This window comes from Crotalus tigris, unplaced genomic scaffold (genome assembly GCF_016545835.1).
Source record: "Crotalus tigris isolate CLP2741 ecotype Arizona unplaced genomic scaffold, ASM1654583v1 scf7180000024514.4999324561:1519799, whole genome shotgun sequence".
NCBI classification, from domain to species: Eukaryota; Metazoa; Chordata; class Lepidosauria; order Squamata; family Viperidae; genus Crotalus; species Crotalus tigris.
Window position 1 is genome coordinate 1,315,326 of NW_024100687.1, and position 26,768 is coordinate 1,342,093.

At 40.2% G+C, this 26,768-nt stretch overlaps 1 protein-coding gene across 5 annotated transcripts in view; it reads right to left on the reverse strand.

Moving 5' to 3' along the window:
* Window positions 1-5,808: 5,808 nt before the first annotated feature.
* Window positions 5,809-26,768, reverse strand: part of COL26A1 (collagen type XXVI alpha 1 chain) — a 165,090-nt gene continuing 144,130 nt past the window's right edge. For 4 of the 5 annotated variants that reach the window (XM_039333997.1, XM_039333993.1, XM_039333996.1 and 1 more), the window contains 7 exons: window positions 21,808-21,869; window positions 19,696-19,758; window positions 15,187-15,231; window positions 12,391-12,435; window positions 10,194-10,278; window positions 9,264-9,428; window positions 5,809-7,348 (listed from right to left, as the gene is read on the reverse strand). In XM_039333997.1, coding sequence (XP_039189931.1) covers window positions 9,271-9,428; window positions 10,194-10,278; window positions 12,391-12,435; window positions 15,187-15,231; window positions 19,696-19,758; window positions 21,808-21,869 — 458 coding nt within the window. In that variant the 3' untranslated portion in view covers window positions 5,809-7,348; window positions 9,264-9,270. The remainder of the gene's footprint in view (window positions 7,349-9,263; window positions 9,429-10,193; window positions 10,279-12,390; window positions 12,436-15,186; window positions 15,232-19,695; window positions 19,759-21,807; window positions 21,870-26,768) is intronic. The other variant, XM_039333994.1, reaches the window with a different exon arrangement.

Here is a 26,768-nt window from a genome sequence, read left to right on the forward strand (position 1 = left end):
TCTGGAGGCAGGTTGTTCCACTGGTTAATTGTTCTAACTGTCAGGAAGTTTCTCCTTAGTTCTAGGTTGCTTCTCTTTTGGTTAGTTTCTAGAATAGAATAGAATAGAATAGAATAGAATAGAATAGAATAGAATAGAATAGAATAGAATAGAAGCTGGAAGGGACCTTGGAGTCTTCTAGTCCAGCCCCCTGCTTAAGCAGGAGACACACAGATTGCCACTGTGGCAAAAATTTCAATAAATGAGGAAGAGATGAAGTACTCAGCAAACAATTTCCCCCTGCATAACTCTTATAATATTATTATACACACAACTTGAAATCAAAGTTACCAGTTCTTTAGCTGGTGTTTGCCTTCATTCAGATCGAATTTTTTGCAAGAACCATGTGTGTAAATCCAAATGTTGTGATCTTTTGTAATTAACAGATGGAAATTTTGTCAATTGACACAATTGTCTGTGCTTTCTTCTTTTCACCTAGTTAAATCTGCTACATTATGATTTTATCAGTTTGCATTTTAACCTGTTGATTTTCAATTATTTTTTCAACTATGTATTCCTATATATAGCTATATGTTGTAGGATAATTCTGCTAATCAAAAGATTTGGATTAAGAGCTATGGGGTTTTTTTTGGTGCATGATGGAAGTCACGTGAAAACTACTAAGAGAAAGGTGAATGAACTCTTATGCTATTTTGAGACCATACCAGTTCTTCATTTGTTCATTTGTTGACTCTTTAAAACATGTTAATACAGAATGGAGCTCAATGTGATTTGCTTTCCAAAATAATTATTGACCACTGATGGCTAATGAAAGCAGAGTGGGTTGTCAGAAGGCATCTAAGCAAAGGTGATTCTTGAGGGATCCAGGTTGACAGTTTTGTACAATCATCAAGTCAGTGAGATATTTGTGCTGTTTCCATGGCCATCATTCTGATCAGATATGAGGACTTCCTGCCTCACACCTCCATATTTTAAAAAGGATACTTTTTAATCCATTAAATAAAAATAGAAGAGAGAGAAGGTGCAGAAGTGCAGTTATGTAATGTAAGATTCTAGATATAATGGTTTTCTGGCCCTCTCTTTTTATGACATGGATGTGTATTTATTTATTTACATCAGATTGCAATAAGGTCTTTTTGGAGGACCTATTCCTGAATAGAACTCTAAACTTTGACCCCAAATTCTGGTCCTGTCAGTAATAACACTTGCCTCCAATTGCAACATGGGTGGCATATAAATTTAATAAATACTTTTTGAAACATGCTTTGCAGCTCAGGTAAGAAGCATCTCCTTCCAAATGATTGTTTATTATCATTCAAAATATTGGATTTAATCAATCAGATTTTAGTCAATCGATTTTAATACCCAAACACAATTTTTATTTCAGGACTACATTCTTAGAAGCTAGAATTTCTCAAATCTCACAAGTCCTGCTCCATTCTTCACTCATATAAAATATATAGGGAATAATAATGCTAACTGCATATAGTTTGATTCAAATTCAATTTCATTTTAGCGGTGGGGGGTTTTTTCCACATTTTGCCCTAATTTTGGAGCACAGTATAACATGCAAAAGCCAAAAACACATGTTGTACACCAGGTTCGGTTTTTTGGAGAGGGTCCAAAATATGTCCATTTACTTGCTGAGTTGGTTGAGGAATCCCTGCTAAAGACAGCAACAAAATATGTATGAATGAGACAGAAATCCCCATTCTGATCTTATTCTGAGCCATTTAAATCCTCTAAGTTTCTTTGCAGCTTCTTTTTTTACTATTTTTTTCTGGAAAGAGTCAAATATTTGAAATAAGGTAATTCCCAAAAGGCAGAAGTAATGTCCCCACATGTTTGTCCAATTTTATTTTCGGTTGCCCAATTTAGGCAGAAAGTTAGTTTTAAAGACAAGAGATTGTTTTCACACACAGAATGTTTTATTGGTCAGTGCATTAAATAAGTATGTCTTCGATATCTGTGAGCTCTTTAATATTGCCCCCGCTGTTCTTTAGGGGGGGGATCCCAAACACCAAAAAAGGAGAATACAAAATGTTTCATATACAACAATGAAACTTATAATAAACAGGAAGAAAAGTAGATGCAATTCAATAAAAAAAATTATGAACCTGAACAGTAATAATATAAAGCTGCCGAGAAGGTAGGTAGATGTCCCCCAGGTATACCATTTAGGATTCGCATCCAGAAATCTCTGTGCAAAAAAGGGTTCCAAATCCTATTTCCATTCCCTTAAGTAGTTACCATGTCAAAGGTAAAAAATAAAACAAAATTTACAGCAAGTAATACTGGTGAAACAATTTCTGAGATAGCCCTTGGGAGGAAGTAGCAAGATTCTGAAACTAGCCTTCCACTCTTCAAAGTAGCTTGCCTGAAATCCAGTTGCTGGTCTGGACACACCGCTTTCCCACTTAATATATCAATAAAGTTCACAAGATCTGACCCAAACTTTACTCATATTGTCATCCTCCATTAGGAAGAGAGCAGATAAAAGAGTAAGGTGTCAAAAGAAGCTGGAACATTTTCAAATGTTCATAATGCATGGCTATAAACTAAATAGATATATTTAATATTTCACCTATATATTCATATAATGCATACTGTCTTAACTAACATACCAGATTCAAATGTCTGCTTAAAGTGTGCTTTGTGGATTTCGACAGCAACTTTTGCGTTCTTTGATTCACAGCCATCACAGGCTAGGGACTTTTCATCATCCTGTAAAGAGGAAATGAGATGAGGTTGAGGGATACTTCCAAGGGCTTATCCTCAGGCCCCACTGACCATGGAATGAAGATGCTTTGCTGAAGAACATAGTTTCACAATGTTACCTTGATTTCATCCCCAGCAAATTAATGAATTAATTTCATTTTTAACTGTTCCAGTCCTAAATATTGTAATGTTTTTCCTCTTCTCCCAAAGCAAGCCTTGCATACAGCGCAATCTGCTATGCCTCCTTCACAGTGTTGGAGATGATGCCATCAAGGGTTGGGATCTGACCAGCTTCCTTTGGCTACTTTAAAAGTCCTGCAGACACATTTTCTCCTCTCTGATTATTGCCTTCTGAGTATTGTTGAGTATTGCCTTCTGTGGCCACTTTGGCTTGGCTGCTAAACACACCTGGCTGGTTCTAGTATCGCTTTACAAAACCTTAATAAGACCACACTTGGAATACTTCATGTAGTTCTGGTCACAATATAAAAAAGATATTGAGACTCTGGAAAAAATGCAAAGAAGAGCAACAAAAATGATTAGGGAGCTTGAGGCTAAAACATACAAAGAACAGTTAGAGCAGACATATCAAACTCGCGACGTAACATGACGTCGCGTGATGTATCGGGACTGTTTTGCCATTGCTGACAGTGGGGTGGGCGCAGCTTCCGCGTGACACGTGTGGCCTGTGGGCTGGCAGTTTGACACCCCTGAGTTAGACGAATTGGGTATGTCTAGTCTAATAAAAATAAGGACTAAGGGAGACATGATAGCAGTGTTCCAATATCTGAGGGGCTCCTACAAAGACGAGGGGTCAACCTATTTTCCAAAACACCAAAAGGCAAGACAAGAAACAATGGAAACTAATCAAGGAGAAAAGCAATGTACAACTAAGGAGAAATGAACCAATGGAACAATGAACCAATGGAACAACTTTCCTTCAGAAGTTGTGGGAGCTCCATCACCTCCAGGCTTTCAAAAAAGAGACTGGACAATTGTTTATCTGGTGTAGAGCCTCCTACTTGAGCAGAGGGTTGGACTAAAAGACCTTCAAGGTCCCTTCCAACTTTATTGTTCTAAGACAATGGTGGCGAACCTATGACACGGGTGCCAGAGGTGGCACTTAGAGCCCTCTCTGTGGGCACACATGCCGTCGCCCCAATCCTAGGCCTTCAGCTGGGTTTTATTAAACCTTTTCGCTTTAGGCCTCCACCACTGTCAGCAAAAAAAAAAAAAAAAGGTTCAATCAGTCAATTTCAACTTCTTGCAGGCAAAAAAAGTTCTTGCAAAGTTGGAATTGATTGATTGAACTTTTTAGTCCCACCCAATCTGCCGTTACCACCGCAGCCACGCCTACCCAATGGGCCACACCCAGCCAGTGGGCCACACCCATCCGGCACTCGATGATGCATAAGTGGGTTTTGGGTTGCAGTTTGGGCACTCAGTCTCTAAAAGGTTCGCCATCACTGTTCTAAGATTTCTATCTGCAAAGAAATGTGCCTGCTTAGTGCCTGACTGGAGCTCTCTGACACACACACACACACACACACACACACACACACACACACACACGGCAGGTGTTATGTGGGCTCTTTATAAACACATGTATACCCCTTATCTAAAAGAACAGTAGATCTGTTTATAAGAGAGCGGGGGGGGGGGGGGAGAGAAAGGGAGAGAGAGAAAGAGCAGGGGTGTTGATGGTGGTGCATATGCATGGTTCTTGTTTATTTTGCAATTCTACCCCCCCCCCCCATGTCTTTCTGTTACTGAAACCATCCTTCCTGAAAATCAAAGGGGCTCGCACTTTGAAGTGTTTATTTGGATCGCAGGCTTGGGCAGCAGAAATTGGAGTGGGGATAAAGTTTCTTCTTTGCCTAATGCAAACAGGCTCACAAACAAAGAGCATGCTTTGTACAGATACTGTGCTGTTCCAAAATAATGCAGCTTTAGAGTAACCATTCCAGAAAAGCTATTTTAGTATTATTTTTGGAATAGCGTTCTCCCAAGCACCAGAAGACAAGAAACAATGGATTCAGAAGTTGTGGGGGCTCCATCACCGGAGGATTTTAAGAAACTGGATCTCCTGCTTGAGCAGGGGGTTGGACTAGAAGACCTTCAAGATCCCTTCCAACTCTGTTATTCTGTTATTCAAGATAATGTTAAAGCCATATCCAGCTGATAGTGGGGCTTCTTTTGAATATACATGCTTGTGAAAAAGAAAACATATTCTGACACATGGCTATTCTGGTCATCTATCAAAATTTATCTACTCTCCAGCCTCAGCTCATGCTAAAAAGAACAACGGTGGATGTTTACCTTTTTGGCTGATAACATTTGGTAGAACAGCAAACTAAGTTTTTGTAACTCACCAATCAATTTCTTTAACTTGTCCTGTAATTAAACCCAGTAAGGACAGCCTTAGACTCTTATCAAGGCAAAATCTATATCTACAGTGAGGGCGGTGCCAAGTATGTCAGGATACTTTTCTACTTTCTCAAAGTCTGTATGAAAGCACTTCAGTATTGTTTTCTGATGAAACTCTTGGGAGTAGCCTCTGCATTGGTTCCCAGTCACACCTCTGAAAATTCCATCAACTGCTTCTGTTTTACGTTTCAGACAGTGGCAATAAAGGGAAAAAAGAAACATTTGCAATGCAGCACAAGGCAGATAAGCAGGTAGCTATTTCCTTGCTTGACAGATTTTTCTTTATCAACCAATCACTATTTTCTGTCATGACCATACAGTAGACTCAAACATATGAAACCCAGTAAGGAAAAAAAGTCTTGGTGATAATGGTGGGGATAAAATAATCTTGAATAAGACTTAAGTACTTGACTTCTGTCTGTCATGTTTCTGCAAATTACCCATAGCCATTACCATCTAGGACAGGGCTAGGCAACCTTGGCTCTTTTATGACTCGTGGACTTCAACTCCCAGAATTCCTGAGCCAGCTATTGGCTCAGGAATTCTGGGAGTTGAAGTCCACGAGTCATAAAAGAGCCAAGGTTGCCTACCCTTATCTAGGAACTTGCAACATGTATCTTTTATGTATCCATAATCTCATTTTGCAATCAAAAAGCAACAAAATGGCACAAATGATTTCACTTTATAACATACAAGACTGCTGATTATCAGAAACTATAGATGTACAAATTGTACATGTCTTAAAGAACCATCTGAAATCAAATTACAAAACCTAAATAATTTCTAGCTGTTTAACCTCTTTTGTTAAATTAACAGAGGAATAAATGATTCAACAAAAGTCTTTAGATTATGTTTTCCAAAACTTCAAGATAAGGGCCCTTGTGAGAAAGTGAAAGAAATGTAATTTTTAATAGCTTTCAAAATATTAAACAAGATTCAGTAAAGAGAATACAGGAACAGTACCTTGAAACAGCCTACATTTAAAAAGATTATTTTCTTTCTCATTTTCCATGATAAAATACCTTAAACAAAGTAACATTTAAAAAAAATCAAGTATGCTTTAATTTTCATCCTTGTTAATTAAAAGAGGCCCTTCCATTGCTCAAAGACAAACTGATAACAAGCTGTAGGTTGATAAACACATTTTTAAAATCAAATAAGCTGCACTTAGTTGTGTTGCAAGAATTTCAGTTTTGATAAGTGAACTAAGGCTTTCTTCTACACAATCAGCAAACCATTTGTATGGCTGCAAGAGTTTGTGTAAATTCTAATTACGTTCCGGAAAATCTTAAAACCATCTCAGCTGTCCAGCCTAGCAGATATAGAGACAAAACTTTACATATTGCAATTTCCGGATGGATGTGATGTTAGACTTTTGTAACAAAAAAGCCAAAATATCTAGTAGCAATTTAACAAATCTAATATATAATCTTTTGTTCATCACTGTCTGATCACATCTAAGCAGACTGAGATATACCAAAATATATGTGATAATAAATTTATTAATATTTAAGATGCCATCAGACACTTAATTTTTTTCCTTATATGCTAGAAATGCCACACTATTCTTGTCTCCCCCAATGACATCTCATGGTGAACTAAAATCCAGTTGGTGAGGCATTCTTCACATTGGAGCTAGAAAAGACTTTGCCTGTGGAATTTCATTCATTTGTTCAATTATGAACAACAGGTCCAAATGTTTTATAGACCTTAATTTTGGGTTATAATATTGTGATTAACCACAATATTATTAATTGTCCCCCTCCTCCTTTGCAATACAAACTTGGGTTGTTTTCTATAGTACATAGTCCATTCATGCAAAGCAATGATAGGGCCAACAAGCACATTCAGCATTCTTCGTGGATTGGGGATGTGCTCTAGAATGTTACTCCCAGAATGTTCTAGACTTCAGCACTGGCTCCATGGCAGTCAAGTTACATCAGTGATGTTACAGACATCTCTACAATGTTGGTGTCTTTATCACACGAGACTTCTTGGGATTGGAATTTTATTGTAATCACCTGAGATGGACCCCAAAACAAGAACACAAACAGCATGTATGTAAAATGTGACGAATATTTTTAAAAGATCATGGAAAGTTCAAGGAAGGTATTCCAATTGGTCATGGCTCCATCCTCCTGACCTGCAGGACTTCCCAACAGGAATAAATGGGGTAAGTCTCTTCAAGCCTTCACTTTTGGACCTACCAATGAAAAGAAATCCATTAACATTTTGTTTAACTTTTGGACCTCCCATTGTTGCAGCCATAGGAGGAAACAATTCAATTTCCTGTCTTTACTTTCTTGTCATTTAATATTTAATTCTTTTAACTCTATTTAATTTTAACTTAATGTAAACCCAACCAGTAGCACCCATTGTTTTTAGGCAATCTGTCACACAGAAGCCAAAGAGAGTCCTTGACTTAAAAAAAAAGATCTACACCCCTGCTTTATAGATTTTAAAAAAGCAAAAACAAAACCATTATGCAGAAATCTATCCCAAAATCTACTCCAGAATTCTGGAAAAGTTTGGATGCTGAAAGGACTTTCAATTAACAAATTGTTGAACAAATGCCAGCTGGAATTTCTATTATAAATAGATTCCCTGAGGCTCATAGTGGTGCCAGCCTTGTCTCATTGTCTCAGAAATTGTGCTTCATCAATATATAGCAGCAGCATCTGTTGGGTATGGAGGTGTGTCAAAATCAGCAAGATGGCAGATGAAATACCATATGCAAACCCCTCCCTTAAGGGTGGGGCTTGAATCAGGATATTCCATCTATTATCTTGTTGATTTTAAATCACCGCTGCAGACAATGCTGACATGTAGGATTATTCCAGAGGGACAACAAGACGTTGTGGGTGCTCTTATCACTGGAAGTTTTTAAGAAGAGATTGGACAGCCATTGTCTGAAATGGTATAGTCTTTTGCTTGAGCAGGGGGTTGGACTAGAAGACCTCCAAAGTTCCTTCCAACTCTGTTATTCTGTTCAGTTCTGTTCTGTTCTGTACTACTCACCTGTTTCAGCTTTGTGGTATGATAGCTTTTCCAAACCTAGTGTGTCCTAACTGGCTGGAACTACAATTCCCATCACCACTATTCTTGGCTGGGGAGCATACTGGGATGTATCAGGCTGGGAAAGGCTTCTATGTGTGATGCACAAAAGGGGGGGAATAGTGGTTTTTCTCAATCACTTTTAATATTAAATAGTGAGGCATATTAATTCATGCTTAAATTATTTTGTTTTCCTTTTCTCTCTTCTAGTGTTTCTCCTAATCTAGGTCATCTTATTTTTTCATTTGAAACACCAAATGGAAGAACTGCTTGGATTTTATTACTGTGTAGGATGCTCTGGAATTTTTCAAGCTGAGGAATGAGCCATGTATTATTTAGATATATAATAAATAAAAGTAGCACCTACCCACTGAGGGTTAATCTACTTTACAGATTAAAAAAATTGAATTTCACAATCAAATCCATTCTCCAAGCAACTTTTTCTCTTGTGCTAACACACAGAGTGAAAAATGGACCTTGTAGGGAAAAAGGCATGTAGCAAAAAATCCCAAAGAGGCTTTTTCATGAGGCCACTGGATTTTCTTGTTTTTTCTTTGAAGACGTTTCGCTTCTCATCCAAGAAGCTTCTTCAGCTCTGATTGGATGGTGGGGAATGGAAGGATTGCTATTCCTGAAATCCTTTCATTCCCCACCAATCGGTAGAGCTGATGAAGCTTCTTGAATGAGAAGTGAAACGTCTTCAAAGAAAAAACAAGTCTTTGATATAATTATAACCTGAATGACTGAGAATCTCCATAGACATATAGGAAAAAAAAATCACAACTTCACACAACCTTATGCTTTTTGGTAAATTTTGTTAGTTAGAAAAGGTGTCACCAAATTCCTTCTGATATTTTTGCCAGTAGAAAGTGAGTGAATTAGAACTTTCTCCAATTCCCAACAAATAATTGTTATCCTTTGAAAAACACTGTTCACAGCCAAGGTGGTACCAAAGCGATTGCTGAGTAGGAAGGCCAGTAAAAGAGAGGATCTTTTGGCAACACTTCTGCACATATTTGCATTGCCTTGCACAAATGAAAGGGAGAGGAGCATAGGGACCTTACTAAAGTGTTATTGCCTCCGGTCACTTTTCGCCCTGGGTTTGCTGTCGTCCAGAAGTGAAGAAAGGATCTGGTTTGAATGGTGTCGCTTGTTTTTGGGGTTTGCTCGGAGCGGGGCGCCCAGGATCACATCTTGTCCTGAGCCTGGTTCAACGGAAGACAAAGAATCTGAAAACAAAGGAAACCGGGACGGGTGTTTTGTTTAAAAGACAGGGAGGGGGCAGCGGGAAATGCCCTGGCCATGGAAGACCCTCATCTCCCTGGAAAGAGGGATGTCTGAAAGCTTTGGCTGCCTGAGAGGCAGACAAATCAATGGCAATAAATTATAAATACTGTAATCAACTGCTATCAAACTAATCATGAACTGGTTTCGTATAGCAGTCAAAGTGCTGCACTGGAAACTGGGGGACTCTGAGTTCTAGTCACTGATTTTGGGTCAGACATTCTCTCTCAACCCGCCCTGCCCCACTGGGATGTCATTTGTTGTGGGGAACATAGGCAGAATAGGACCCTAAAATATCATAAATGAATGGTGTTCTAGACATGTGGCTGCTCTTCCTGTATTGCCATACTTAGTCAAACTGTAAGGGGCCCACTTTTGCCCTTCCAAAAATGAGATAACATCACCCAAAAGGGAAACATGGCATGGTTTTGCTTAAAATTTGTACCTGCTCATTTCCATATCCAAGTTACAAATGTAGAAATCCATTTTAAAATTTAGACAAAAAATGCAGCACATCATCTCATAAAAAGAGAAAACGGGTTACTGAGCTGCATGCCTGTATAATCAAATGTCCAGGGGTTGCAGTTCTGAATAGATAATAATAAATTCTCTCTTCCGAGGATCTTTAAACTGGACCTGTAGTGAACATTGCCCCTCCGAGATAAGGCAAACAGGTCCCTTGAAGTAAAGCCAGGTTTGTTGGCACTCACCATGAATCCCTATCATATGTTCTAAAATTAGCACTCTCTCTGCTAAAATCTTCAAGGCCTCCCGCAGTTGCTGGACCCCTTCACCCTTCAGAGGAGAGAAAAGATGAGGGAGAGAAATTTGTGCATGGTGTTAAACTTATATTTCCTCTTTTTTTTTTCTTAAAGCAAATTGTAAGTATTTCAGTAACTCATTTAACCTCTTAAGGATTGGCTGCATGGTTTCAAAATGGTTGATACAGGTAGTCCTTGACCTATGACTATAACGGAGCCTGCCCATTATAGTCATATGTTGTAATGGTCATAAAACAGGACCAATCAGGTGACTGAGCCAATTTTATGATCTTTTTCTGCAGCAGTCACTAAGTGTACACTGTGGTCATCAAGCAAGCCAATGGTTTGCTATGGGTGTGATTTTGCCAAAACCTGGAAGTAAGTGCTAGATTTTGGTAAAACTATCGTAAAATGCAGTCATGTGACCAAGGGATGTTGCAAACAACTCTAAATACAACCGTATTGCTGAGCACCTGAAATTTGTGACTGCAGAAGAGGCCCAACCATCAGAACTTTGAAGTCCCATTTTTTGGATCAGCCATAACTTTGAATGGTAAGTGATCAGACATTAAGTGAGGACTACCTGTTTTTAGTTTCCAACAGTGGTCTCCAACCTTTCTGGCTTTACGGACAGGCAGGGGGAGGGGAGAGGGGATGATTCCATGTGAGTGGCGGGGAAACATGTGTGCATGCATCTTCACTTGCTGCTCGTGCAAGTGGAGCTGCACACACGCACATACATTTGCCTGCCACTTCCCTGCCCAGTTCCGAATAGGCCATAGCTGATAGTGAGCTGCACCCTGGGGGTTGGGGACCTCTGGTTTACAATATGGGTGGATTCACCAGTACCTACACATTTGCGTGCATACACACAGAGATATACAGCATTTGAAAAAACAGCATAGGATGGTAAACAGTGATCTTGATATGCTATCTTTCTATTACAAGGAGCATTTTGCCATTCTTGGTGCTTTCTCTCAGCTTTTGCCACAGGTTGATTAGAAGCTTTAAATTTCACAGAACTCTCTGGAACATCCATTAATGGTTGAAATGCAGAAATCTAAATGACAGACAACCAAACAGAGTTGCTGCTTGTTTGTGGCTAGGCAAGGATAGAAACAGGTTTACTTTGATAAGCTGTTCCTTCCCACCAAGGAACTGGATTCACCTTTGATGGTCAGAACTTCAGGTTAATATTCCAATCCTATTTCTCACTTGATATTTACATTTAATAACATTTGACATTTCATCTCATCTTGTTAGGATCTGAGCAATTGGGAGCAAATAGGATTTAGAGCCTGACACGCAATGACTGGAAGCTCTGATAATATCATGGAGGTATCATACAAGGGCATTTCACATTTAAGGACCAGACCCTGATCTCATATAGTGGTGTTTGAAGATTTTTCTTGCACTCCACCCCTTCTAAACCCCTGCAAATTTCCATTCTGTTTGACCAGCTTTTGAACCTCTACCTGAATTAAAGCATAGAAGATCAACTGGAGGATCAAAATTGAATTGCAACTAATATGCAGAAGGCACCTATTCTCTTTCCCTCCCCCCTCTCCTATTTCCAGTTATTTCTTCCACAGAGACAGGAACTTCTGAATTAGTGTCTGGAGGTGACTTGAAAACAGATGCAAGCAATCAAGCCAAAAGTTAATTCAGAGAAGATGGTGTACACTGAGTTATCACTGGCTCAGATTTATATTTAGTTCTGCCCTTCCCCAAATGACCAACTATACAATCAGGGAATTTACTGAATCTGAATTAACTGGGAAGCTTTGAGTTTGTAATGATTGTGAAGGAGAGTTTTTAGGAAGTGAATCTGCTATATCAAATGCCATCATCTTAGATGGTGTCTCTTTTTGTCACCTCGTTTACCACAAGTGGTGTCAGATTTAGTTTGTTACAAAAAGCACGTAGTACTTTACCACTTGTCAAGGAAAGCCCTCCAGGACATGAAATATTAAAGAATCTCTCCTAATTTCCGAGACGTTTGGCTAAAAATGCTGGCCCTTTTATGAACTCCAAGAGTAGCTTCTGAACCCGAGATGGCCTTTTGAATTCAGTGCTAGATAAATTTACATAGCAGCACAAGGAGAGATTGTTGACACGATTCAGAAAAGTTTGATTGTATCCTTACATCAGCACCTCGGTCTCCTTCTTCACCTTTCTTACCAGGTTCACCCTAAAAAAAGCAGACAGAAATTTATATCAAACTGACAACGGTGTCTTTCAAGTAGTAAAGAGGAATAGAACGAAAGGAATGCTATGATTCAAGCTCTTAGTCTCCTTCTACATTCCCCAATGTTGTCTTCTCCTGAAGTGCTGGACTTCGACTCTCAATTCACATCAGCTGTTCCTCCAACATCTAATCTGTTTTCTCCAAGGAAACCCTTAACTAGCTTAGTTAATGCTATTGGTTGTTGAATAAGATAGGGGCAGATCATGAAACCAAGCAAACCATAATAGGGCTTGCCAATAACATTTAGGAGGCTCCCTCTAGAGCCAGCAATGGTTGTGGTCAGCTGCTTCAGCAATGGTACACCTGTGCTTATTGAAACAGCACTCCAGGGGCAAGTGTGGGATCTGAATTCCATTAACAATACGCATCAGCTTTGATCTCTTCCTGAAATACACTATCCATTAGTGGCGTACTTTAAAATTATCTCCTGGCCCACCCAAGAAGGAGCTCTTCACAAACAAAAACATGGGATTAAAAACAGAGGGCTGGCTTGAGTAACAGGACGTTCCAGAAGAAACTTGGCTCTGATGACTGTCCTTGGAAAAACTCTGAATGCAAAGGATGGAAAAAGATTTTACCAGTGACAGAAGAAAAAGGCAGAAAGATAATATAGTGGGAGAGGTTATACCCAAAAAATGGAAGAATCCACTTTTAAAGAGTTTTTCTATGTTGTTTCTCTAATCTAAGGTCTTCTGGATGTACTTAAACTAGAAATCCCAAAATTCCAGCCACTAATAAGTCTTGAGTAAAGTAATAGGGAAAAACATAGGTATAAATAGATTTCTTTTTTTTTTTCTTTTCCATGCCTTCAAATCAGCATTGATTACAAGTATGACTGGTTGCTTAGCAACCATCTGAAGTTACAACAGACCCCCTCAAAAGATACTTATAACCCAGTTTCAAAGTTTCAATAGCGGTGGCATAAGTGTGGAGAGGAGCTGGACAAAGGAACAGATCTGGCCAACTGTCAGATTCATGGCAGTCAGGAAAATCATGCCCAGGAATGGGCAGTGCTAGAGGCTGTGAGGGGTTGTTGATCAGTGACCCATTTCCTCTCCCCACACCCATCCCAGGAGAAGAAGGCAATATAAGAGGCCCAGCCAGTGTAGCAATATTGGATATTGTGATAGAACCGGAAGTGAAAAGCAACAGAGAGGACTGAGAACAAATCATACAAGAGACTGAGATGAAGACTGACATGGACTCATTTGGAATGAAGAAGTCAGCAGTAAAGGAAAAGGAGGGGACAGGGTGTAAGAAAAGTAGATAAGAGACATCGCAAACAAAATAATGTGAGTGGAATAAGAGAGATGTGACATAAAGAAAACCAGAGGATTACAGAATGAAACTTAGTGCTGCGAGAAACAATGTGGGACAATGAAGACTATCAGGTGATCCAGAAAGTGAATGATGGACAATAGGGGACCCCGACAAGTGGTCAGTGGACGGTGAGAGGGTGATGGGGATTTAGATCAGTGCTCCAGGGAGGAGGGCATTTTGGAGGCCAACACTAGAGCATTGGCCTGAGGCTGCAACCAGTCATTGAATACAAGCCACAGAATCTAAATAGGAGACCTTGGGCAATTGCTATTGGTCCTTCAAGACGGTCTTGATGATGATGAAACTGGATGGAGCCATAGAGAAAGGGGTGCTAAACAATCTGTGCATAATCAATTAACATCAAAAAGATGCTGGCCTAGATGGGATAGGAAAGAGGTTAGACCACCTAACCTGGGAGAACCTAAGGGGTAGCTGGGACTCCTGGTGCCCCAGTTAGTATGGGCAGTGGGGGAATAAAGTCACAGGAAATTTTTTAAAAATGGGTGGAATGAGAGTGAAGAGATGAGTTGGTGGGAGCAGAAGTGGACTGATATCAAGGGATTGGCAGAGTGGCTAGGTCAGATACTCATCAGATGGATAGAGAGTGGGAATGGAAAGATGTGTGAATGGAATAGGAATGAATGTGAACTGGAGGTGTGGCTTTTGGGACTCCTGCACCTGGGAGGAGAAACAAGGAAGAGCTAAGAGGAGGCAGTATGAAGGGTAAATGTTAGAAGAAGTAATGAGTTGGAGATAAGAGCTGGGCTATTAGAGAAGAGTAATAGGTAGCTTGATACTCATCTCTCTTTTAGCTCAGCATCCTCACTCTAGTGCCTAAGTGATCATTTCGTGGGTTGCCCCAGCATCAAGATGTTGCCAGTTCTATGTAGAATAATAATATGCATGTTTATGACTTGTCATGTGTTACCAAGACTTGGCTGGAGAGAGATGTGTCAGGACTCACATCAAGTTTGTGAAGAAGGATAGCAAAGAGTGCCTGGGACAATTTGGTTGTGACCAAAGGTCATGCTATGGAGGTGGCTAACCTGTTTCTGATAGTGTGACAAGTGAAAGATCCTGCTTATGTTCACCTTGCTGTGTGGCCCAGTTCCTATTTGATCCCCTGGAGCTTATTGCAGGGGTCTCCAAACTTGGCAACTGTAAGACTCATGGACTTCAACTCCCAGAATTCCCCAGCCAGCATTCTGAAAATTGACATCCGCAAGTCTTAAAGTTGCTAAGTTTGGAGACGCCTGGCTTATTGGAAGACTGGTTATGCTGTCTCAACTGGGGGCGCTGTGGATCCTCAACCTTTATGCCTTGGGTGAAATTAACCCGCAAACATACATGGACACACATAAATAAATCACTTACAGGAAAACCCTTAATGCCTCTTTCACCAGTCTGCCCCGCTGGCCCCTGTCAGAAATAAAATCAATTAATGGGAAAGTCCAGCTGCTAGGTTAGTAGCTAAAGCAATTTGTATGTTTGTTTGTTTGTTTATATGAGAAGGGAATAGATCAGAGGGATAGATGAGCATCAGAATGTAGAATCAAAAGTCTTTTGACCAACATTAAATAAAACTGATTAAATGTAGTGTTTTGATACAATGAGATACCTTTTAGAAGAAGAAATAACTAAGGCTTTAGGAACAAAACCTGAGATCCTTTTACTTATTTGTATTATTGTTCTTAGTATTTTTTTTAAACTGTGAGTTACCATACCTCAAGGCAGTTTTCAATAAAAATTTCAAACATTAAAATCCAACAAAAATTAAACGTCTGCTCAAAACATGTGTTTATAAGGCTTTCTAAAATGCCAGCAAAGTTGATTTCAAGATCTGAAGAGGGAATGCAGTTCCGACACTAAGGGAACTATAGACAATTCCTGGTGATCCTTGGAAAAATATTGTTTTTATTAGATTTTTATCTCAGCATATTAACATATTTTTATATAAAATTCAAGATGGCAAACATAACATTCTTGCTTCTATTTTCCCCCTAAGAACCCTGTGAAGTGGATTGGGCTGAGAGAGAGTGACTGGCCCAAAATCACCCAGCTTGCTTTCATGGCTAAAGGAGAAGTAGAACTCTTGGTTTCCAAACCAGCACCTTAACCACTAAAATTGGTGTAGAGGAATGTACAGTAATTGGTTCTTGGGCCTAATGTACATTGGTCTTAACGTACATTGTATTTTGTTCTGAAATGTATGGGGATCAGTCCATTCCAGTGGCATTGGCTGTTTTTCCACATTGATCAATGGAAGAAGAACAGAATTTCTTCCGTTCAGAATCTTCTTTTGAGCATCCCCTGGTTGTTAAGCATGTTTTCTTGGTTGCCTTTAACAAGAGCTTATGGATGTCTATGAAGATCCTCAGCCATCCAAGTCATGGTTGTCCCAAAGATGCTTTTTCAGGAAATGAATGGATTTCCAGAAAACATGGTATATTCTCATTTCTTACCAGTTGGCTCCCAGGATGGGGATGGTTTAGGGAATTATTTCTTGGTCTTCTCTTTGTAGTATTCCTTGTTCTTGTTTCCTGCTGTGTCCTTCACTGCTTGCCCCTAATCACCTCTGCTTGTCCTAAACGATGTGGGCAATGTACTACAGAAGCTTATCCTCTGTCTCTTCAGTTGGGTGGTCATGCTCCTGCGCACTGCGTGGAGCATGAAAGGGGGGATTTTGATGACCAGGACTTAGGGGACAGTATCAATTGTGAATACATACAGATGGCCCCCTCTCTCTCTGGTCACTTGCAGAGTGCTGGATGCAGAGTCATGAAAGGACAGCAAGGACAGCACCCAATGTCCTAACCCACCCGAGAACATATGATATCTTTAGGGAAACACCGGAAAGGGAACATGTTTAGCTCCTTCTGCTTTCTCCCTTCTTATCTACAGTGTGCCAGACTTACTGGATGAAATCTTTATCTTATGTGTGTCAGCTTTGCTGGATGGGTTGCTTATGTAATTAGAAAGAATAAATACAAGTATTTCTTGTCATTCGGGGCTTCTCTCATTTATAGGAATCCATCTCTATTCAGCTGAATAAAAACGTAAAGCTTGAAGGCAACTCCTGGTTTCCTGTATTTTTTTATCAAGCAAAACCTCAGAACCTGCATATCACTACAGGAACAGGGCAGAGAACATCCTGTAGCCAGAAGGCTCCACACCCATTTGCTCTACTCAGGTGACCCTGAGGACACGGAAAACCTCCAAATGGCCCCAACGACTCTTTAAAAGAAGGCAAATGACCAGCTTCCTGCAAGGAATATAAATCCTTCCATTCCCCACCATCTGGTCAGAGCTGAAGAAGCTTCTTGGATAAGAAGCAAAATGTCTTCAAAGAAAAACAAGAAAGTCCAGTTGCCTCCTGAAAAAGCACCTTCGGGACAAGAATTTACGGAAGTTCTGAAGCTACTCCCTTTTGAGTCAATCAGCAGAGATCTACCAAACTGCAGTATAGAACAGTGAAAGAGAGAGAGAATAGTTTAAGGGCCCATCTGCTTGAAGAACAGCTTTTTTCCATATGAATTTGCCTGAAGTGCAATTTTTTATCTAAGGCCCATCTCTAGATATCATAATAATCTCAGGTATACCAAACTATATCTGTCATTAAATGTATTGTAGGACCAAATAATATCTGACAGTAAATATACCACTGTGTTGTGTAAGACTGCTATAATCCAGACTCAAAGAGGTGATTTGGCATGCCTGAAGGTAATTGCCTCCTACCAGTTGATAAGTCTTTTCTGGGCTTTTGCTGTACCAGTGAAGATGTGTTTGATTTAATGTGGTGCCAACAAGTACAGTGTGGACAGTTTATGCCTGATCACCTTCTCCCCTCTGAATCTGGGTTGCTGCTTTGCCTCATTATTTAATAATCTTTTTAAAAAATTCATTTTAGCTGTTGTATACAGATAGTCCTTGACTTACGATCAATTGCTTAGCAACCATTCAAAGTTCTGACAGACATACATGGGGGGGCGGCTTACAACCTGGTTTCAAAGATCCAACGGTCAATCCCCACACAGTCACATGACCACACTTTGGGTGCTTGGCAACCGGGTTACATTTACTGCCATTTGCAGCATCCCATGTTCACGTGACCACATTTTATGACTGTTTGACCAAAAACCAGCCCTTACTTTCAGTTTTCAGCAAAACCAGCTCACAGCAAGCCACGAGTTTGCCCTGTTGGTGCAGTGGTTAGAGTGTAATATTGCAGGCAACTCTGTCCACAGCCTGGAGTTTGATCCTGATGCCTTCTATTCTTCCGAGGTCAGTAAAATGAGGACCAAGATTGTTGGGGGGGGGAATATGCGAATAATGCTTTTACATTGTAAACCGCTAAGAGACTGCTGTAAAGCTGGAAGTTTTTAAGAAGAGACTGGACAGCCATTTGTCTGAAATGGTATAGGGTTTCCTGCCTGAGCAGGGGGTTGGACTAAATGACCTCCAAGATCCCTTCCAACTTTATTGTTGTTGTTGTTGTTATTATTATCTAATTTTATACTATATCAGATTAAATAGCACTGAGATCCCTAAGTCAGGGCCAAGTCTCCAAAAGCCCAAAGGAACCTAAAGGATGGCATAGACAAGGCCAGACAGGCACCTCATGACATCAACAGCCAACCGAAGGGACTTACATACTTGCATCAAATGTCATTATCCAACAGATGCAAACTGTCCATTGCAATAAGCTCATGACGATGTGATGGCACTGAAGTTGCTAAGTTAGTAACATGTTTGTTAAATGAACCTGGCTTCCTCATTGACTTTGCTTGTCGGAAGGTTACAAAGAGGGATCACGTGACCCCAGGACATTGCAACCGTCATAAATAAGTGCTATGGAGTGGCATATAAGCCTAAAATTCTATTGCTATTGCTATGAGTTCACTTAATGGCCATTGCAAAAAAGATTGTAAAATCACATGGCTGACCCGATTTATGTCTGTCATGTCTTATGGTGGTGATGGGCAGGCTCCATTATGGTTGTAACTCGAGGACTACCTGCAGGCAGAGGGATCAGAGCTCCTTATGTCATGAATGATCATTTCCCTTGCACTACAGATAACAACGATGAGAATGAGTTGAGAAGTTGACATTGTATAGTTACCAAATAGCAAGCAATACACAATCTTGTGATGTATGCCAGCACTGTGTGGAGTTAGTCAGCCCAATATCACAATTGCATCATGTAACATGAAGGTTGCTACAGGAAACATCTCTGATGCCAGCAAGACTTCCTCCTCATTAATTAAAGAATGGAAAACTGGCTCTTTATAAGATCAATAATAGGCTCCGATTTAATCCTTATTTCTATCAATGTTTCTGGGCTTCATGTGAGCCCCACGTGAATTTTTAGGAAATGGAAACAAAGAAGAATTACAGTCTTGTGATTCATTCAGGAGCAAATCTAGCTACGCAGATCTTTTAACAGGACAATTGGAATAGTGTAGAGCAGGGGTAGGCAACCCTGGCTCTTTTATGACTCGTGGACTTCCTACCCCTGGTATAGAGCATTTAGAACAAGGGGTAGAACAGTGTTTCTCAACTTTAGCAACTTTCAGATGTGTGGCCTTCAACTCCCAGAATTCCTTAGCCAGCCATGCCTGCTAGGGAATTCTAGGAGCTGAGATCCACACATCTTAAAGTTGTCAAGATTGAGAAACACTGGTGCAGATGAAGGAATTCTTAAGTGAGCAAGCAAGCAAGCCAGACAGCCATTATGTGAGCATACCAAAAACATGCTTCCAAAATTCGAACTGTGTCCATTGACTCAAACATTGCCCCAAGTTCATAATGCATAATGTATAAAAGGGATTTGCTGAACCACACTAGTGATCTGTAAAATGGCACAAATCTAAAAAATTGACTTACCCTTTCGCCTCGATCGCCTTTTGGGCCTTTCAGCCCAGGCTGTCCAGGAGAACCAGGAGTGCCCTGATGGAAAGCACAGACATTAGAACTGGGTTGGTCATCCTGGGCTGTTTTAAGAAGTGTGGACTTCAACTCCCAGAATTCCCCAGCCTGAATGAAGTCCACACATCTTAAAACAGCCCAAACTGAGAAATATTGCATTAAAAGTTACATTGCTTATGAAAAGCTGTATTCTCTGACAGCTCCTTCAGCAATAATTATGTCTTATGTTTTATCAATACTCAGTGGTTTACCAATGAATTCACTACTGTAATATAAACAATACTATTGTAATATCACAGAATCTCTTCCATATTAATGCAGAGTGCTGGATCCTTTCATAGGTAGAAAATATTGCCTTTTGCAAAACAAATAGATCACACATTTATCTTGCCTGGTTTTAACATAACCTGCAAGCACCATTGCCCCTATTTATTATTATTATTGTTCTTATTGTTCTTATTATTTATGGCATTTTTATTACAAATGCTGACTTTACACAACATGGGGTGCTTTTTTTCTAGCCTAACTTTATGTCAAATAACTAGCAATCCCTCAGCATTGCAGAAAAAGTACAGGTACTCCTCAACTTACGACCATTCGTTCAGTGACTGAAATTACAATGGTGCTGAGTGAAGGGACAAATGACCTGTACGCAAAGTTGCAGCCATTGCAGCGCTCCTCCAATCACATGATGAAAATCCATGCACTTAGCAATCCACCCACTTTTACGACTGACCGCAGGAACATTGCAACTGCCCCTACCAGGCTGCCTTTCCCCCACATTCCTCTTCGAAGGGCCCCAGAGGCCTTGGGCCTCCTCCCTGTCCCAGCACACCTTGCTCTACGGACCCTCTCCTGAAGGTTGCCTTTCCAAAAGAGAAAGTCAATGCAATGTGTGGCCTTCCTATTACAGAAGCCCCCTCATGCCATTCCAGCCGCTGCTTCTGCCAGAAGCAGCTACAATTCTCACAATCGCTCAGGAGGGCATGATTTTCCAAATCACTCAGCCTGGAGATTGCCCTAATGAGGCAGGCTTCCAGAATGGCCCCAGGTGGCCTCTGTAGGAAGGGTGTGCATTGCATTGGCTGGTGCTCTTTTGAAAAGGTTGGCTGCAATGGACTCAGTTGTGGTTGTACGTTGAGTAATACCTACAACTATATGGGTTGTATATCATTTGAAAAGTTAAACTATATCATGTGCTATTTTGTGCAGCTGCCAAAAAGGCCAACACAGTGCTGGGCTGCATTAACAGAGGGATAGAATCAAGATCACGTGAAGTATTAATACCACTTTATAATGCCTTGGTAAGGCCACACTTGGAATACTGCATCCAGTTTTGGTCACCACGATGTAAAAAAAATGTTGAGACTCTAGAAAGAGTATAGAGAAGAGCAACAAAGATGATTAGGGGACTGGAGGCTAAAACATATAAGGAACGGCTGCTGGAATTGTGTATGTCTAGTTTAATGAAGAGAAGGACGAGGGGGGACATGATAGCAGTATTCCAATATCTCAGGGGCTGCCACAAAGAAGAGGGAGTCAAGCTATTTTCCAAGGTGCCTGAAGGCAGGACAAGAAGCAATGGATGGAAACTAATCAAGGAGAGAAGCAACCTAGAACTAAGGAGAAACTTCCTGACAGTTAGAACAATTAACCAGTGGAATAACCTGCCTCCAGAAGCGGTGAATGCTCCAACACTGGAAGTTTTTAAGAAGAGACTGGACAGCCATTTGTCTGAAATGGTATAGGGTTTCCTGCCTGAGCAGGGAGTTGGACTCGATGACCTCCAAGGTCCCTTCCAACTTTATTATTATTATTATTATTATTATTATTATTATTATTATTATTATTATTATTATGTTGTTGTTGTTGTTGTTGTTGTTGTTGTTGTTGTTGTTGTTGTTGTGTCTGGTACAGAAAGGCAGAATCAGGGAGATCAAACTATTACAACTGTGCCTCTTTTCAAAAAGGAAAAGTTAACAGTAATGTTTTTAAAGCTTAGTAAAAAAAAAATCACTTTAATTTGACCTGAAAAGGCTCTCAACAAGTGGGTGAAAAAGGATTGCCTACCTGTACTCCAGGTGCTCCCATTGGCCCTGGGGCTCCCTTGGGGCCTGAAGATCCAGGTGGGCCTGGTGAAAAACATGTTAATGTATTTTAAGTATCTGCATATTACTTAATGCACATGTGTATTCTGATGCAAATTGCAATGCTGAATTAAAAGTTGTAAAATTCCAGACTTTCCTCAAGCCAATGATATCCTGATATGTTGGATTACAAATTCTGTCATTCCCAGCTGCCATGAGTCTTAGATGATTTAATTAACCTCTTTTGTCTAATATAACTGGAGGCATCACGCTGAAGAAAACTCTAGATCAGGGTAGGCAACCTTGGCTCATTTATGACTCGTTGACTTCAACTCCCAGAATTCCTGAGCCAGCATGGTTGAAGTCCACTAGTTGAAGTCCACGAGTCATAAAAGAGCCAAGGTTGTCTACCCCTGATCTAGATCATCATCTAGGGTTCACCTATCTGTTCTTTTTTGTTGGAGGAGAAATGTGGAGGATCTCCAAAAAGTGGTCTTTGGATCTCACCAAAAACAGCATAGGGAGAAGGATAGACAATGATCTTGACATGCTTGCTTTCTATTATGGATGTGTTTTGCCATTGTTGGTGCTTTCTTTCAGCTTCCAATACAGGTTCATTATAAGCTTTAAATTTCACACATCACTCTGGAATATCCATTATGGCTGATATGCAGGACTGGAACATCCACTAATGGTTGAAATGCAGAAATCTAAATGATAGACAACCAAACAAAGTTGCTGCTTCTTCATGACTAGGACAAGGATAGAAAAAGGCTTACTTTGATAGGCTGTTCCTATCCATCAAGGAATTGGTTTCACGTTTGATGGTCAGAACTTCAGGTTAATATTCCAATACTATTTCTCACTTGATATTTATATTTAGTAACATTTGACATTCCATATCATTTGAGCAGTTGAGAACAAATAGGATTTAGACCCTAGCATGCAATGAATGGAAACCTGTAACAATACAGAGATACCATACAATGGTATTTCACATTTAAAGATATAGTGGTGTTTGGCAATTTCACACAACATTCTAGAATAGAGTTCCCCAATGTTTCCAGCTTTTCAGACTGCGGGGGGTAGGGGTGGAGAGGGGATGTTTCTGCATATGAGGCCAGCAATTACATATGTGCAGCTCCATTTACAAAGCAGTGTGCACGTGCACCTGACACTCACTTAAATGGGCCACGCTCACACACTTGCCCTCTGCTCATTCAAGTGGGGATGTGCGTGCATGTGCACGCCGTCCGTTTCTGCTGCCCAGTTGCAAACCCCTCACAGCCCACTAGTGGGCCACAGCTCACAGGTTGGGGACCCCTGCTTTAGAATACCCATTTATGGTTGATGAGCGGGACTGGAGAAATTTAAATGATGGATAACCAACTCTCAAACTTTTAATTCCACTCATTTGCAAAAATAAACGAACTTGAAAAACCAATTTATTTCTGGAATTCTGGAACAGGTTTTGGCAAGAAGTAATAGAGCAGCCAGATTCATTTTACTTTATAATTTTTGAAAAATAAAAGAGCCTGAATTTTAAAAAATGGTGATACAGTAAGGACCTCTGAATTAGTTAAGGTTAGGGAGATTTACTGGCACAATTAAAGGTATTTTACACAGGCTAGGGGTATTAAACCTGAACAAAAGTTTACACCTCTAATTTGTTTTGATTTATGGCTGGAAAACAGCAGGAAACTGTTGTGATTTCTTTGCAATCTTCTACTGAAATCTGAATGTTTCAGGTTGTCCACACTCCTTCCTTGCTTTTAGGAAGCAGTGCCAAGAGTTGAACCTTGTGTTTCTGCAAGCAAAAGCAGGTGCTTTCCCCTTGAACTGGTGACAGATCCAGACTCCACCTATATAACTTGCCAGGCATAATTTTGGATCCCACTTCCAAATCTTTGCCCTAGAGAATTCTTGTGACTCCAGACAGGCTAGAACTTCCCGGCGTCTCTTTCCTAATAAGCGTTGAGTCCTTCCTGGCATGCAGCAGCTCACTGCTTGGCAGAAGGAGAAGGCTTATTTGGACTGATCTGCTTGTTAATGCTGCATCGTTAAGGGATTGCCTTCAAATGGCTTTACCCTACCTGGAAAAAAAAAGGGGGGGGGGAGTGATATAATTTCTTCCAGACACCGACTATTAATTACACTTGCCGATCTTTGGGGGGAGGGAGGGACTGGCGTGGGCTCCTTCCAAACTTAGCCTTAATTGTTTCAGTTGAAACCCCCAAGAGCTCCAGACACTCACCAGGGCAATTGAATCTGCCTTCATAATTAATGCAACCCTCATATATCAAAGTCTGGGATGAAATGAGCTGAAGGCTCAGTGCAGGAATGTGGTAATAAGAGAAAGAACGTCTTGTCATCCTGATGGGAGGTCACTTTTGAGTGCCTCTCCTGTGGACAAACCACTTAAGACGATTCTTGAAAGAAAGAAAGAAAGAAAGAAAGAAAGAAAGAAAGAAAGAAAGAAAGAAAGAGGGAGGGAAGGAAGGAAGGAAGGAAGGAAGGAAGGAAGGAAGGAAGGAAGGAAGGAAGGAGGGAGGGAAGGAAGGAAGGAAGCAAGGAAGAAAAGAAAGAAAGAAAGAGAAAGAAAGAAAGAAAGAAAGGAGGAAGAAGGAAGGGAGGAAGGAGGGGGGAGGGAGGAAGAGAGAAAGAAAGAAAGAAAGAAAGAAAGAAAGAAAGAAAGAAAGAAAGAAAGAAAGAAAGAAAGAAAGAAAGAAAGAAAGACATTATAGTTAGAAGTACAGGCCAGTCTAATGGAAGGAAGAGCTTTTATAACTATCATGATTTAATTCCTGATTGTTCACTGGACTGAAAAGGTTGCTGTCATTTGCGGCTATATGATCCTCTTTTCCCCCTTGTTCAATTTAGGGTTGGGCGTCTTTTGGGTAGCTGGAGTCAGTTCACAACTGTTATGGTTTGAGTTGGGGTGAGAATTTCAGTAGTTGGATAAGAAAGCAAAATGGGTGTGATTGGAATTACAGTTTGTAAGAAATCGTTTTTCTTTTCTATTATGTAAAGCAATCATAGGTAATCCATAGCCCACAGCTGCCTATGATTCCTGCAGATCCATTTTTGTAGGCATCCACCCCTCAAAGATTATGCTACCGAAATTTGGCACTTTAAAATGCACTTTACTTTGGCATTTTATTGTTTTGTCTTTTTTTTTTTTTTTACTAAGTTAAGACCCCCAAATAGGTTGTTTAAGCCTCTGGCAGGCTTAAAGTATATGCTTTGTACAAGAATCCCTCCTAACTGATAAACTAAAGCCCTCTTTCCCCCCCCCCCCATGTCAACTTCTCAAAGGAAATTGCAGGAGAAATTTATTTGTCCTTATTGCAAAACAGGGAGAGGGAATATTTTGTGTAGTACATTTACAGCTCGTGGACATACTCATAACATTACTGCCATAGGGTTACAAATGGCTCTGCTACACAAGCACTCACAGCAAATCATTTACCTGCTTCTCTAATCTGTAGGCTGTTCTCTTACCTCCCTATGGGGCAACAACATCACAGGCAGTCCTCAATATACGACCACAATTGTGACCAGAATTTCAGTTGCTAAGTAAGGCATTTGTTAAATGAATCATGTCCAATTTTATGATTCCCCCCCATGTTGTTAAGTGAATTACTGCAGTTATTAAGTGAATCTGGCTTCCTCCATTGATTTTGATTGTTGGAAACAGGCCTGGAAGATCACAACAAATGGCTGTAAGTTGAGGACTACTTGTATGCCAAAGAACAATTGTGTTAAGAGGCCAATCAATGAAATTTGCTGCAAGCTAGTTTCCTATTTTATTCTGTTAGTTTAAAAAAAACATTTTTAAAAAATCTGGAGGGACAGAAAACCTGGTCAGCATCAAGGTAAGCATCTGTTCATACTGGTGAACATGGATATGGTATTATTTATTCCTTGTGCAAAGCTGGTTTTAGGTTTTCATAGGACTCCAACCTCAAAATGTTTTAATTGCTAATACAGTAAATAATGTTTGATATATATATAATCCACATCAAGCAAAGCTCTTTGGGGGCCTCAATCTTTGTTAGGAATACAAAGGGATCCTAAGACTGAAATGTTTGGAAATGACTGCCTAATTTGTGGAAAGCTGGCAGAAAAATAAACCTGAAAAGTTTATAAAAACACTTCATAGTCTCAGCTTTGCTATTCTTGGTGACGGTGACAGTTGTCAACCCTTTAAAGTAGATCAGGTCAGAAAACCAATTGCACAAGTTTGACTGGAACTCAAGACAGGCTATTGAAATGGTATCTTAAAAAGCTGTGTTTTCCCTTCCTTTCTTCTTATAGTTAAGGCAGAGGCAGTTTGAGATTTTTTCTAATCCTTTCTTCAGTTCCTGGGCTTAAAATGTGCTTTATTTTTAACTGCTGCTGCATAGTTTCTCCAAGTTCATCTCAGTGGCTTTCCACAATGCTGAGTACAGCAGTGCTTATCGTATGAACAATTGTTAGCCAAAATTTTGATTCACTTTGATTCTCCAAACCAGAATTGATCAGACTTAGCATTTTTGAGATGCGTGGACTCCAACTCCCAGAATCCCCCCCAGCCACACATCTTAAAGTTGGTGAGGTGGGAATTGAAGTCCACGCTTCTTAAAGTTGCTGAGGTTGGCACACACTGCTCTAAACAAATGTGACTACTCCATCTGTAACAGAAGCCCTAGTTTTGTGGGGTATATCTGGATTTTTGAGAACACATGTGGAACTCATGTGGCTTCTGAGACAGGGAGGCTTTATAGTTGCCATTGGGTAGAAAATTAGTTGCGGTTCACTAATTTACCAAAAGGAGACATGAGAGTCCCTCTAGCCCCCACTTCTGTATGGGGTTGGATGTTTTCTTTCCCTGCTTAACTTTGTCTCTTTGGTGAGTGTACTCCAAACAAAGCTCCACGGTGCAGCTGTCATATTCTTATCACG